Raw genomic sequence first — 11979 nt, forward strand, 5'->3', positions numbered from 1 at the left:
CAACCGCACAACAATTTTGGCACAGCTAATACACTGCCTTGAGATTTATTTCAGTTTTTCTATGAGCTGTGTAACACAGAGGTACCAATTGTCAGTTTCCTGTCTAATACATCTACATCAGACAGACCACCACATTATGAATTGCTGTGGATTAGGGACTAAATAAAGTGAATAAAATTCATAAAATTATGGTAACACTTTACAGAAAGTTTCAATTCATTAACATTAATACCCTAAAGTGGCCATTGCACAGATTTTTTTTTAAATGATTTTAATATAATCCTTGAGATTTACTCAATAGTAAAGAGAAGAATAGTTGACAGAATAGTAAAGTATTAAAACCCCTTAATTTTTTTCAGGCTTAAACTTCTTTCAATTATTTTTTCCCCACATCAATTTACACTCCATACACCATAATGACAAAGCTAAAAAAAAAAAAAAGATTTGTGAAAACTGCAAATTTATTAAAAAAAATTAAACACTGAAATGAGTACATTGCATAAGTATTCATACCCTTAACTCATAGTACATAGTTGAAGCACCTTTACAGCCTCAAGTCTTTTTGGGGTATGATGCGACAAGCTTTGCACATCTGCATTTGACAATTATCTCCTTTCCACCGATCAAGCTATCTCTGGCAAACAATTTTCCGGTTTCTCCAGAAATATTTGCATTCAAGCCAAGGCTCTGGCTGGGCCACTCAAGGACAATCACAGAGTTGTCAGGTTCTGAATGCGCTGGACTGGGTTTTCATTAAGGCTGTCTCAATATTTTGGTGCATTGAGCTTTTCTTCTACTCTACTAGTCTCTTAGTCCCTGCCGCTAAAAAACAACCCCACAGCATGAGGCTGCTAGCACCACACTTTACATTTGGGATGCTACTCTGCAAATGTGCTTGGTTTCCTTCAAACATGATGCTTGAATTGATGTTAATCAGACCAGAGAATCTTGTTTCTCGCAGTCTGAGGGTCCTTTAGGTTAAATATAATCATGGAACCCAACTAAAGCGACTATCAGCTTCTTGATAACCAAGCCCCTTCTTCATCAATTGCTCAGTTTGGCCAGGAGACCAACTCTTGGAAGAGTCTTAGTTGTTTAAAGCATCTTCCATTATGGATAATGGAGGCTACAGACTTCTAATAAGCATGTTTTTGAGCTCTATAGGCAGTTCTTTTGACCTCAGAGCGTGGTTTTTGCTCTGAGATAAATTTTCAGCTGTTAGACCTTTTCTGCAATCTCTGTGCCTTTCCATTTCATTCTCATTCAAATGAATTTGCCAAAGTTTAACTCCACTCGAAGTGTACCCTGGTGAAAAAAACAGCATATGCTGGTTAGGTAGTTTTGATGCTGGGATGCTGGTTAGGTAGGTTTTGAAGCTGGTTTATGCTGGTCATGTGCTGGTCATCCCAGCATCAAAACCTAACCAGCATATGCTGGTTTTTTTAACAGGGTAGTAACATTTACAAGCGATATGAGTGCTCCTGAGATGAATTTCAAGTGTCCCAGAAAAGGGTATGAATACTTATGCAATGGAATCATTTAAGTTTTTTTATTTCTAATAAATTAATAATTTAAAGCAGTTCAACACAAGGCTGCAACATAAAACATATGAAGGGGTATGAATACTTTCGCAAGGCACTGTATAATGTTAATAAAGTGTTTTGCACAAAAAACAAATACATTTGTGGATAAATTATTATTTTCAATCCTCATTCTGACCCTCTTTCTAAAATGACCTGTTTTAAGAAGCGAGTCTTTTAAGGCTTGTCAGGAATCGTCCACTGATTGGCTAACGTCATAGGAAAAAGTATCAATGCCCCCTTCCTATTACATGTGAGTGTTGACAACATGCTAAAAAAAAACAATTTTCAGACAAAGCAATATCAAAATCATTTACAGTTTGTGATGCAGCTGCAGTCAAATTTAGTACTGCTTCATCTTTTTAACAAAAGTTTCTTTGTGAACTCTCCATGACACTGTACTTCGTTTACAAAACAACATGTTACAACCCTCAGACACGATTTGGGATGCTGTTAAAAGTAAACTATTATGTTCCTTAAGCTGGGATCCTTCTGATATCTGTACAAAGACGCGAACAAGCTGTTTAAACCAAACGCATCAAAGCAAACATTCATTCACTCCATTTGTCCTATTTTAAGCCATGTTTGGAACTTGATTTAATAAATGCTTCGTTTATAATGAGGAACATTGTTTTAAGCTATGAAACTTGCAGTATGTTTTAATGGTACGAAGACGTCTTATATGCCAAAAAAAAAAAAAGGCAAACTTGATTTCTCATATCATGACCCCTTTAAGTATTATAAACTATTATTTAAGATTTTTTTTACATAATTTATTAATCTAGATTTATAAATATATAAATACTACTGTTTAAAACATATTATACATTTTATTAATATAAATTTAAAATATATTAATAAAAAATATGATAAAAACTTAGTGTTACAAATGTATGAATTAATCTAAAATTAATTCTGTAAACTTTTTTTCATTCATAATGTTTAATGCATTAATGTAAATTTTTTGCACTGTACTTTTCTATAAAACTATCAAAAACAATTACATGATGAAAAAATTAAATCACTTACAACACTATTTGCTGAAAAAAGCCCCCAATTTAATAAAAAAAAAGCACTGAATAGAAGACATGAATAATTGCGTTAATTTTTATCACATTATGTTTTTAAATTAATCACATTAAATTAACAGCCCTAATTTAGAAGAAGCCCTAAACAAGCTAGGAAAAATCTAGATATAAACTTACTAGCCGTCATGCAAACACTCAGAAGTTTCATGTTTATGTACAGGGAATTACTAATGGACCATGGTCCATTAACTATGTGGATTTATTTCCAACCACGCAGTGTTATGAAAAGGCCAGCACAGAGGCTGTAAACTCAGGCTGTGGTACTTTTTCTGTCAGACAGCGAGACTAAATTTACAATATTGACTCTTTGGCTGCCTTCTGTTACAGTAAAGAGGACACTGGGTTACGGTAGAAACATACCAGAGTAACTGTGAGTAAATACAAACACGCAGGACATTCACACCGAGCTCTGAAAATGTAGGCAGAGTTCCCTGCGGACAAACTTTACGATGAACAGCAGCTGTTTTGCACATTAGATCTTCTACAAGTTATTATAACACTTGTTTTAAATGCATAAGCAGAATAAGTCTGGCATATTAAACGATAATTCAATATGCAAGATAATAACGTTTAATATAGTAAGTTATTATGCAAGAACACTAACAAACATTTTGCTGATGCATCAGTACCATTTGGTGAAACTTTTACGTCATTCACACTGAACGTTCTTATAAACCACCAGTCAGACGATTCGTGTTTATTGGGTGATGATGCCCGGGCTGAGAGCGGGAATTATGGTGATGACCACACCCCCCGGCCTGTATGAGGGTCTGTGTGTGGGTGCACTGACCCAAGGTAACCCACGGCTGTGTTCTGAACTCTAAAGGGGAGGTAGATCAGAGCTGGTAATCAGAAGCTCAGCTGTAAAAGTCCTAATGAGCCTCAGAGGCAGCGGTAAAGCAAAGTGAAAGTCACCTAATGAGCCAAGAGTAATCTATGACTGTCCCATAATGCCTAGCATGATAAACTTTACTACTGGCTTAAGCTATCAGCCTGCAACAGAAAAATGTGAGTCGTGTTTTTGACATGCAAACACTTATAATGCACACACATTAACCTAGTAATGCACAGCTTCACCATCAGAGAATTGGATGCTTGTGTATGGGACGCTTGCTCTTCTTCTCCCAGAACAGTCTCCCCTCCTCCTGGGGCAGCCAGGCTCCAGGGTAGACAAGCGATCTCAACTATTCTTTTATTCTGTGCTTAACCTCCACTACGACAATAAAGCTCTGTTTGCCTATTCACCCGCCTCAGCGTTGAACCTGATAGCACTTCAAAGTCCCACACTGGGGACAGTGATTAGATGCTTCAGGGTGCTGCTTTTCACTGGGCATTAAATGCCAGGGCTGTTTTTCACCAGGTGAAGCATTAAAAAACACATGAATGTCTTTTTACAAATTTAAAATTACCTACAACAGACAGGTGTATTAACAAAAAAAGGAATATGGACCAAAAACGTTTCCACGAGGTGCGCAATAAAACGACAAGCCTGCCAAAAAGATGACAGCTATAGGAGGCAGCATCTGAGGAGCAAGCTAATAAACATAGAAGTAGTTTACTGAAATGCAATGAGCAATAAAAATGACTATGCTGTGTGATGTAGAAAGACTGTAAATCACACTTAAAGATGCATAGCAGTGTGTGAATTTTGTGCATAAACAGCACTAAACAGAACTGCAAAAATAATAATCCAAACAGATTTTTAAACACTACATCTGTCTCTCATTGTTCAGAAAAACAAGATGCACCACCCAAACTAATGCAAATTGGTCAGGCTGTGTAAAGAAACAGAACAATACTGAAAGCGCCACAGAACTAAAGGGCTTTTTCAAAACAGCCTTCTGCAGAAGTATGTACTGTATATCATACAGGTCATCATTTTGTGTATGCATGACCCAAATTTGCCAAAATGGTTACTGTATCCAACAATGCAACATTTGACTTTCCTTTTTCCATTAGGGTGCAATTAGCATCTCTTTCTTGACTCATTATTGATCAGACTGGCAAAAAAACAAAAAAAAAAACAAAAAAAAAACTTTATTTCACATAGCCTTTCAAACATGACAATTTGTGTATATACTTTTCAGGTTTACATTTATTCATTCAGCAGATGCTTTTATCCAAAACTACTTAATTGTGACCCTGGATCACAGAACCAGTCTTAAGTAGCCAGGATATATTTGTAGCAATAGCCAAAAATACATTGTATAAGTCAAAATTAGAGATTTTTTCTTTTATGCCAAAAATCATTAGGATATTAAGAAGATATTTTGTACATTTTCTAACATAAATATCTCAAAACTTTATTTTTGATTAGTAATACGCATTGCTAAGAACTTAATTTGGACAACTTTAAAGGCAATTTTTCAGTATTTAGAGGTTTTTTTGCACCCTCAGATTTTCAAATAGTTGTATCTCAGGCAAATATTGTTATAATTATCCAAATAAACCATACATCAATGGAAATTTTATTTATTCAGCTTTCAGGGGATGTATAAATCTTAATTTTAGAAAATTTACTCTTATGACTGGTTTTGTGGTCCAGGGTAACAAATTAGGATGATCACAAGCAACTTGTCATTTACACAATGCCAGAATTTAACTATACGAGTATTCAAATTAGTACACAAAAATCAATCTGCAAATGTCTTAGTTGTCTCTGCACATCAGTCTGTGATAGGACAGAAGTACCTCAGAAAAAAAACATTGTACACCATAACTTTAACTTTCACTTTCCTTTATTGAAATGTCACCACTGATTTATATGATGTGAATAGTGCAATCAGTACATTAAAAAACAACTCAGCTGTTCTCAAAATAACTTGATTTGTGAACAAACTGCTACGAATGTATTATTTGATCTCTCAATTTCCCCTTGTAACTGTAGATACATTTAAGACTGCACACCATAGTAGATAATCATGGACAACAAACGCAAAAGCATCACTGATTTGCACGGTGCGAGTGCCCCCTAGTGATTAAACACAAATGGCAACTTGATTTGCCACTTCAACGCCAGTTTTGTTTTAAAAATATCCCGGTTCTCGTTACCGTTTACTCAGTGAGAAACCCTCCAAACGATTCAATGGAAGATTGATTCAGACCGTATCAAGATCAATTTTGATAACTCTTTTGATCGATTCATTAAAAATAACCAACTCAAGTGAGTTGTTCATTTGCGAATTAGGTATCGTTGTTTCATAACTTCCTATTGATCTAAAAACGTGCGACATATTGTTAATATTGTCACGGAAAAACGTTAGGCATATGCTAAGCCACTGCCAATTCTACAATCCTTATAAGAGCTCTTTAACTGAACTTTAATTGTATAACATGAATAGGCCTAAATGGGGAAACTGACACTCTTCTCATTTTCTTGCTATTTATGATTCAGAATACAACATACATAAATATATGCTGTTAATAATGATAAACAATGTAGGTTTAACTCACCGTTTTGTGATTTTTGTGAAAAACATTGTCCATGTTTGCTTGTGCAAAACTCGTGCTCTTCACAGCTGAATGGAGTTCGGTTCAGGAGTTGACACATCACTGAACAGCCAGGTTTCATTGAGGTCACATGCTTCTAATTTGTATGTTCTCCTTAAAATCTCCTAGCCTCAGAATCCAGTAGAGGGCAGTAAAACACTACACGTTTCTTTCTTTGAGTTTGGTTTTATTGGCTGTTGCACAGAGTTGATACATAGATCTGATTTCCAAAAATAAATAAAAGTTAATAAATAAAGAAAATTTTAAATCAATGAAATTAGCACACTAAGGATAAATATTGTTTTATATTTGTTCTGTGTTTATTTGATATTGTTTGTTTCAAGTTCATTTTACTGAAAGAGAAGAATTAATTACAACTCTTAATTTAAAAAAAATAATAGAACATTTGATTATGATTTGTTATTTTGTTATTGTGTCCTATTCCTTAGATTTTTATTTGCATGATTGATTCTGATTAACTGATACTTTGCTTTAAAGTTATTCTGTTTTCAAGGGTTGGTGTAATTCATCTACAAAGCCCAAATATTTTATATTAAAGTTGACCTGGAGGTGATGTGTCAGTCACTAATATACAGAACATGATATGATATGGATAAATGGTAACATTTAGATTGCAGAGACAACTACGATTTATTAAATAGTTTTTCTAAGATTTTTCTAATTAAAATAAGCTTTTTCTGCTTTTCTGATTTGTGTGAAGCATATGAGTACAATTGATTTGTCTGATGGTAATTAGATGTGCAATACGAAAGCAGGATTTCCACTGATGATTTTTATACAAAAGATCTGTATTGGAAGATTAATTAGATTTTTTAAAAATGAACAGTATCTCATTGCAACCCCCCTTTTTTTCTCCTGTCAGCGGGTCTTAGAAGCATCTGCAGAAGATTGTCAGTAGGGAGGTTTTTGTACAGCACGTTTTCACTGTGTGAACACCCATTTGTCATCGATCTTATGGACACTCATACAGTAATAATCTCCTGCGTCTTCAAGAAGGACATCACTTATGTTCAGGGTGAAATCAAGACCATTTCCTCCAGAGTGAAAACTGCCTCCACCGCTCATTCTAGATGGAGTACTTGAAGACTTCATTGTTGTATAATATATAAGGAGTTTAGGGGGTTCATCTGGTTTCTGAAGATACCAGGAGATGTAGTAATCCTTAGATACTTTGCCTGTTGGAAGCCTACGAACTACAGTGTCGGCCTTGCAATTAATAGAGACTGTTTGACTGAGCTGAACTGATTCAGCCTTAGGTTGAGTCACGACAACCTGCCCCAAAGAAACTGTGAGAGCAATAAAAATAAATTAAAATAATTATTAGTTCATGAGAAGAAAAGTCTTTCAGTTTGATTTGAAAATTAAAATTACCTTGGATGCAGTAAAATGCCCAGATGAAGAGAATCATATTTGCTTCTGTTTTAGAGAGGACAGTTGTCAGCATTTTTTAAAAGTGTTCACAGGACTATAAACATTCAGAGCACTGATGCATGAGCTGCCAATGCAAAACATCATTACAGTGGAAAAACCCTTCCTGAACTGAAATGTCTTCACACTCATATGACAATTAGCTTTGCATATTTGAATTATAAATTAATCATATAGTTTAATTAAGACTTGTCTGCTTTTCTCAAAAAATAATTTTTGTTGATGGAACCAAACTGAAAGTTGTGGAGAATTAAATAAGAAAATTACAAAATATTGACCAGGATAGATTAGATAGCAATGCTGCATATGTATGTATGTATGTATGTATGTATGTATGTATGTATTTGTTTGTTTACATAATGTATAAGTAATACAGGATTGTAAATCAGACTGTAAAAGCCAAAAAAAATTTAGATACAAAACATAAATAAAATAGAATTTTAGTTGAACTAAATGCCTAAATGTTAATTTACATGACAGCATTGATGTTTTTATTTTGTTTTTAATAGTGCAGTAATGTAATAATAGAATTATATAATATTTAAAACTTTTTTTAATGTATTAAATTTAAACTTATTTAATTATGTAGCTTTATCTTATAGCTTTTATCAGCTGTGAATAGCACATTAGTTATTGTCAGTGTCAGTTTTAGTGCAGGAGGTTTTTGTACAGCCGTTGATTGGTTTTGTATCACTGTGGTACACGTTCGGTGGAGGCACCCGACTCTCAGTTGGAAGTAAGTACATTTATTTTTATTTTTAAAATAAAACACTAAACTAAATAACGAGAGGGTTTGCTTATGTTTAAAACACATTTTAAAAATAATACAAATGACTAATAATAAATCAATGTAAATTATTGTTTTATTCTGGTGTGACATTTATGCACACTTGTCTTATTTTTCCTTCAGACCAATTTAAAACAGCCACTTTTTTATTACTGAGCATTTTATCTATCTGAATAATAAAATGTATTTGACAAACAATATTTAAATTAAATTAGCATGAAATAGAAAGCTATGTCTGTATGAGCATTCAGTCTTTTACTCACCTTCACAAATCTAACAGAGGCAAACAAGAAAACATTTTTTACACATAAAAAAGACGAAAGTTCCAATTATGTAATTATTATTTATTGTTTTTAATGATTATTAAATGGTAAATTAATTATTAAATGTTTGTAATAATTCTAGATTAATGAAAGCGTTTTTAATTAAATGAATGTCATACTGTATGTGTCATCGTCTGGTGTAGCTTTCAATCTACACGCAACTATAATTAACTGTAAGGAGCACAGTAAAATTTCACAATAAATAATTTAATACAATTATGAACAAAGGAAAAATAGAAACTTGAAATGTTAAAGATAACTATGCCTACAGCTCAAACAGTACAGCATGGTTAGCAGCGCCAAAGTCATGGGTTTGATTCCGAGGGAAAGCATAACTGATAAAGTATACCAGGATTGCAATGCAAGTTGCTTTATATAAGTGTCTGCCAAATGAATAAGTATAATATATTATATTATACGTTTTTTATGCATGTGTGTACTTGTTTTGATACTTCTGATGACCAAATTTCCTCACTTATATTGTGAAATACTTTGACAACCTTTTACTGGTCCTCACAATTAAATATCATTTCATTTATATCATTTATATCCTTAACCTGATATAAAATCAATGGAAGTCTGCAAAGTATGCAATGTCCTCATAAACATATGAGAGTGTGTGGGTGTGATTGCTAAGGAAATATGTTTTACAGGCTGTTGCACTTCAGATCTGCTTGATTAACTTTGAATCTCTTAAAGGGAAGTGAAAGACACTGAAAATAACTGATAGAGCTGTTTTTCACCGTTTCCATCTCTCTGTCTCTCTTTAGCTGTGGCTCGTCCCGCTCTCACAGTGCTGCCGCCCTCCAGAGACGAGCTGCAGCAGGGTAAGGCTACAGTGCTGTGTGTGGCCAGTAAGGGATTCCCCTCTGACTGGAAGCTGAGCTGGAAGGTGGACAGCAGCAGCATGAGCTCTGGTGTCAATCTGAGTCCCAGTCAGCTGCAGAAGGATGGACTGTACAGCTGGAGCAGCAGCCTGAGCCTCACTGAGAGTGAGTGGAGCACAGCAACAACCGTCAGCTGTGACGCCACTCACCCATCCCACAGTGCAGTGGCCAAGAGCCTCAACACACAGCAGTGCGATGAATAAAATACATACACACACACTGCTGTTAGTATGCTGTTTCATGCTGTTAGTACATTGGTCATATATTCTTATCTGTTGAATTCTATAACTGAAATGATATTAAAGTTTTGTTGATCATTTTTCTCTTGCTTCCAAATAAAAGCATTTTGCCTCAAATATGGTGTTGAGTTATATGAACATTTTAAAGCAAAAAAAAAAACACCTAAAATATGAAATACCACTTTTATTGTTTTTACTTTTTTAAGGATACATGGTATTGTGATGAGCAGCATGAATATGTAGTGAATAATTTCCTGTTAATAATATAATTTACAGTAAAAGAGATATTTATGTTGAAATATTGTTGTTACATTTAAAGTATTTAATTAAAATATTTTAATTATATGTATTAGGTCAAACTGTATTTGATAAATTACAGTCACAATCAGATGATTTTATTGATTACTTCTAGCTTATTTTACTTAGAATACAATAAAATAATTGCTAGTAGTCTTCAAATGGATGAATGCTTTTAAACAAGATTGTTGAATTGAAAAATGAACTGTTCATCACAGAATCATAGACAGAATGTGTAGATTTGATTAAATATTCTGCTCATATACTAAGTAACGAATTTCTCATTACTGCATGAGTACATCCACCATGTTGTCATTGAGGGAGGTTTTTGTACAGTGCTGTTTCACTGTGTGCACACTGCACTAAAAGCATAAAACCCCATACAGTAATAATCTCCTGCATCCTCAAGCTGGACTCTACGTATGTTCAGCGAAAATTCATATCCAGAATTAGTTCCACTGAACCGGTCTGAAACTCCAGATGCAAGGTTACTTGTTGAGTAGATCAGGAGTTTGGGAGCTTTTCCAGGTTTCAGCTGATACCAGCTCATGTAATAACCAATTCCAGAAGATGCAGTGCAGCTGATAGAAGCAGATTCACCTGCTTTTACTAGCAAAGATTCAGGAGTCTGGACTTCTTGATGAGACACTGAGAGAGAGACCAAAAAGTAAATATAATACAAATTACGAGATAAAATATTTCTAATAAAAAACTTAAACAAAGCACAAGCTTATAAAAAAAACCTTGATAATATATAAAAAATTAATTTTTACCTTGAGCAAGCAGACCCAGTGTAGCCACAATTAGTAAAAGAGACATGATTGTATTGTGTGTCAGTGACTCTGAGGGACTGAACACACAATGATCATCAGAGGAATTTTATGTGTGATGCAATACACATGCAAAACATTCACTACACAACAGACTCCTAACCATGCAGAAGTGTGCTTAGAATAAATGCTTTTATAATTAATCCCATTTTAAATGTGAACCAAAATAATCAACTTTATAAAATAATCTTCTATGTAGGTTGTGAAATAAATGTGAAATAAATGTTAAAATTTAATTTAAGATAAAGGAGCATTCAGATAGACATAAAATGCTGGTGTATCTTCCATAAATATTTATTATTAGCGAGCAGACAAAGAGCTAATTGATATTGTTGAAAAATTTACAATGACAAATATAAAAACAAGTTACTGGGAAAATTTGTAAGTATAATTCATAGTGGCCACTGAGATCTACAGTATGTTAGTTTTCAGCTTCATCAGAGCTCAATAAATCTATACTAACGAATAAATGAATAAATAATAAATGAATAAATCTTTCATTTCATTAAATATACTGTATGTATATATATATATATATATATATATATATATATATATATATATATATATATATATATATATATATATATATATAGTATACTGAGCAACTCATACATATGGGTATGATTTTGGTATGTGAGAAAGTATGAGAACTGTCATAGAACACAACTAATTCCAATAATTTTGATAGGGAAGATCTGGGTTAGAATATTAATTAGTATATCTTTGTGTATCTTGTTACAAACCCATGTTTTTGTTTTGTTTTCAACACCAGCAGATTGTCAACCTGACCAAGGGAGGTTTTTGTACAGCATGTTTTTACTGTGTGAACACTACTTTACTATTGATCTCATGGTAACTCTGACAATAATAATCTCCAGCATCTTCAAACTGTGCATCGTTTATAGTCAGAGTGAAATCAAGACCATTTCCTCCAGTGTGAAAACTGCCTCCTCCACTTATTCTAGATGGAGCACTTGAAGACTTCATTGTTGTGAAATATATAAGGA

The 11979-nt window shown here is 33.7% G+C and overlaps 2 gene segments (V, D, J or C); one reads left to right on the forward strand and one right to left on the reverse strand.

The window, feature by feature from the left end:
• The first annotated feature begins 3378 nt into the window (after positions 1-3378).
• LOC141289358 (Ig kappa-b4 chain C region-like) lies at positions 3379-9806 on the forward strand. The segment is given in 4 exon segments: positions 3379-3463; positions 7093-7132; positions 8308-8342; positions 9487-9806. Coding segments are annotated over 4 exon segments (480 nt in total).
• A 676-nt stretch (positions 9807-10482) lies between these two features.
• On the reverse strand, positions 10483-10958 carry LOC141289359 (Ig kappa chain V region 120-like). The segment is given in 2 exon segments: positions 10483-10787; positions 10913-10958. Coding segments are annotated over 2 exon segments (351 nt in total).
• Positions 10959-11979: the final 1021 nt, after the last annotated feature.

Source organism: Garra rufa, chromosome 17 (assembly GCF_049309525.1).
Source record: "Garra rufa chromosome 17, GarRuf1.0, whole genome shotgun sequence".
NCBI classification, from domain to species: Eukaryota; Metazoa; Chordata; class Actinopteri; order Cypriniformes; family Cyprinidae; genus Garra; species Garra rufa.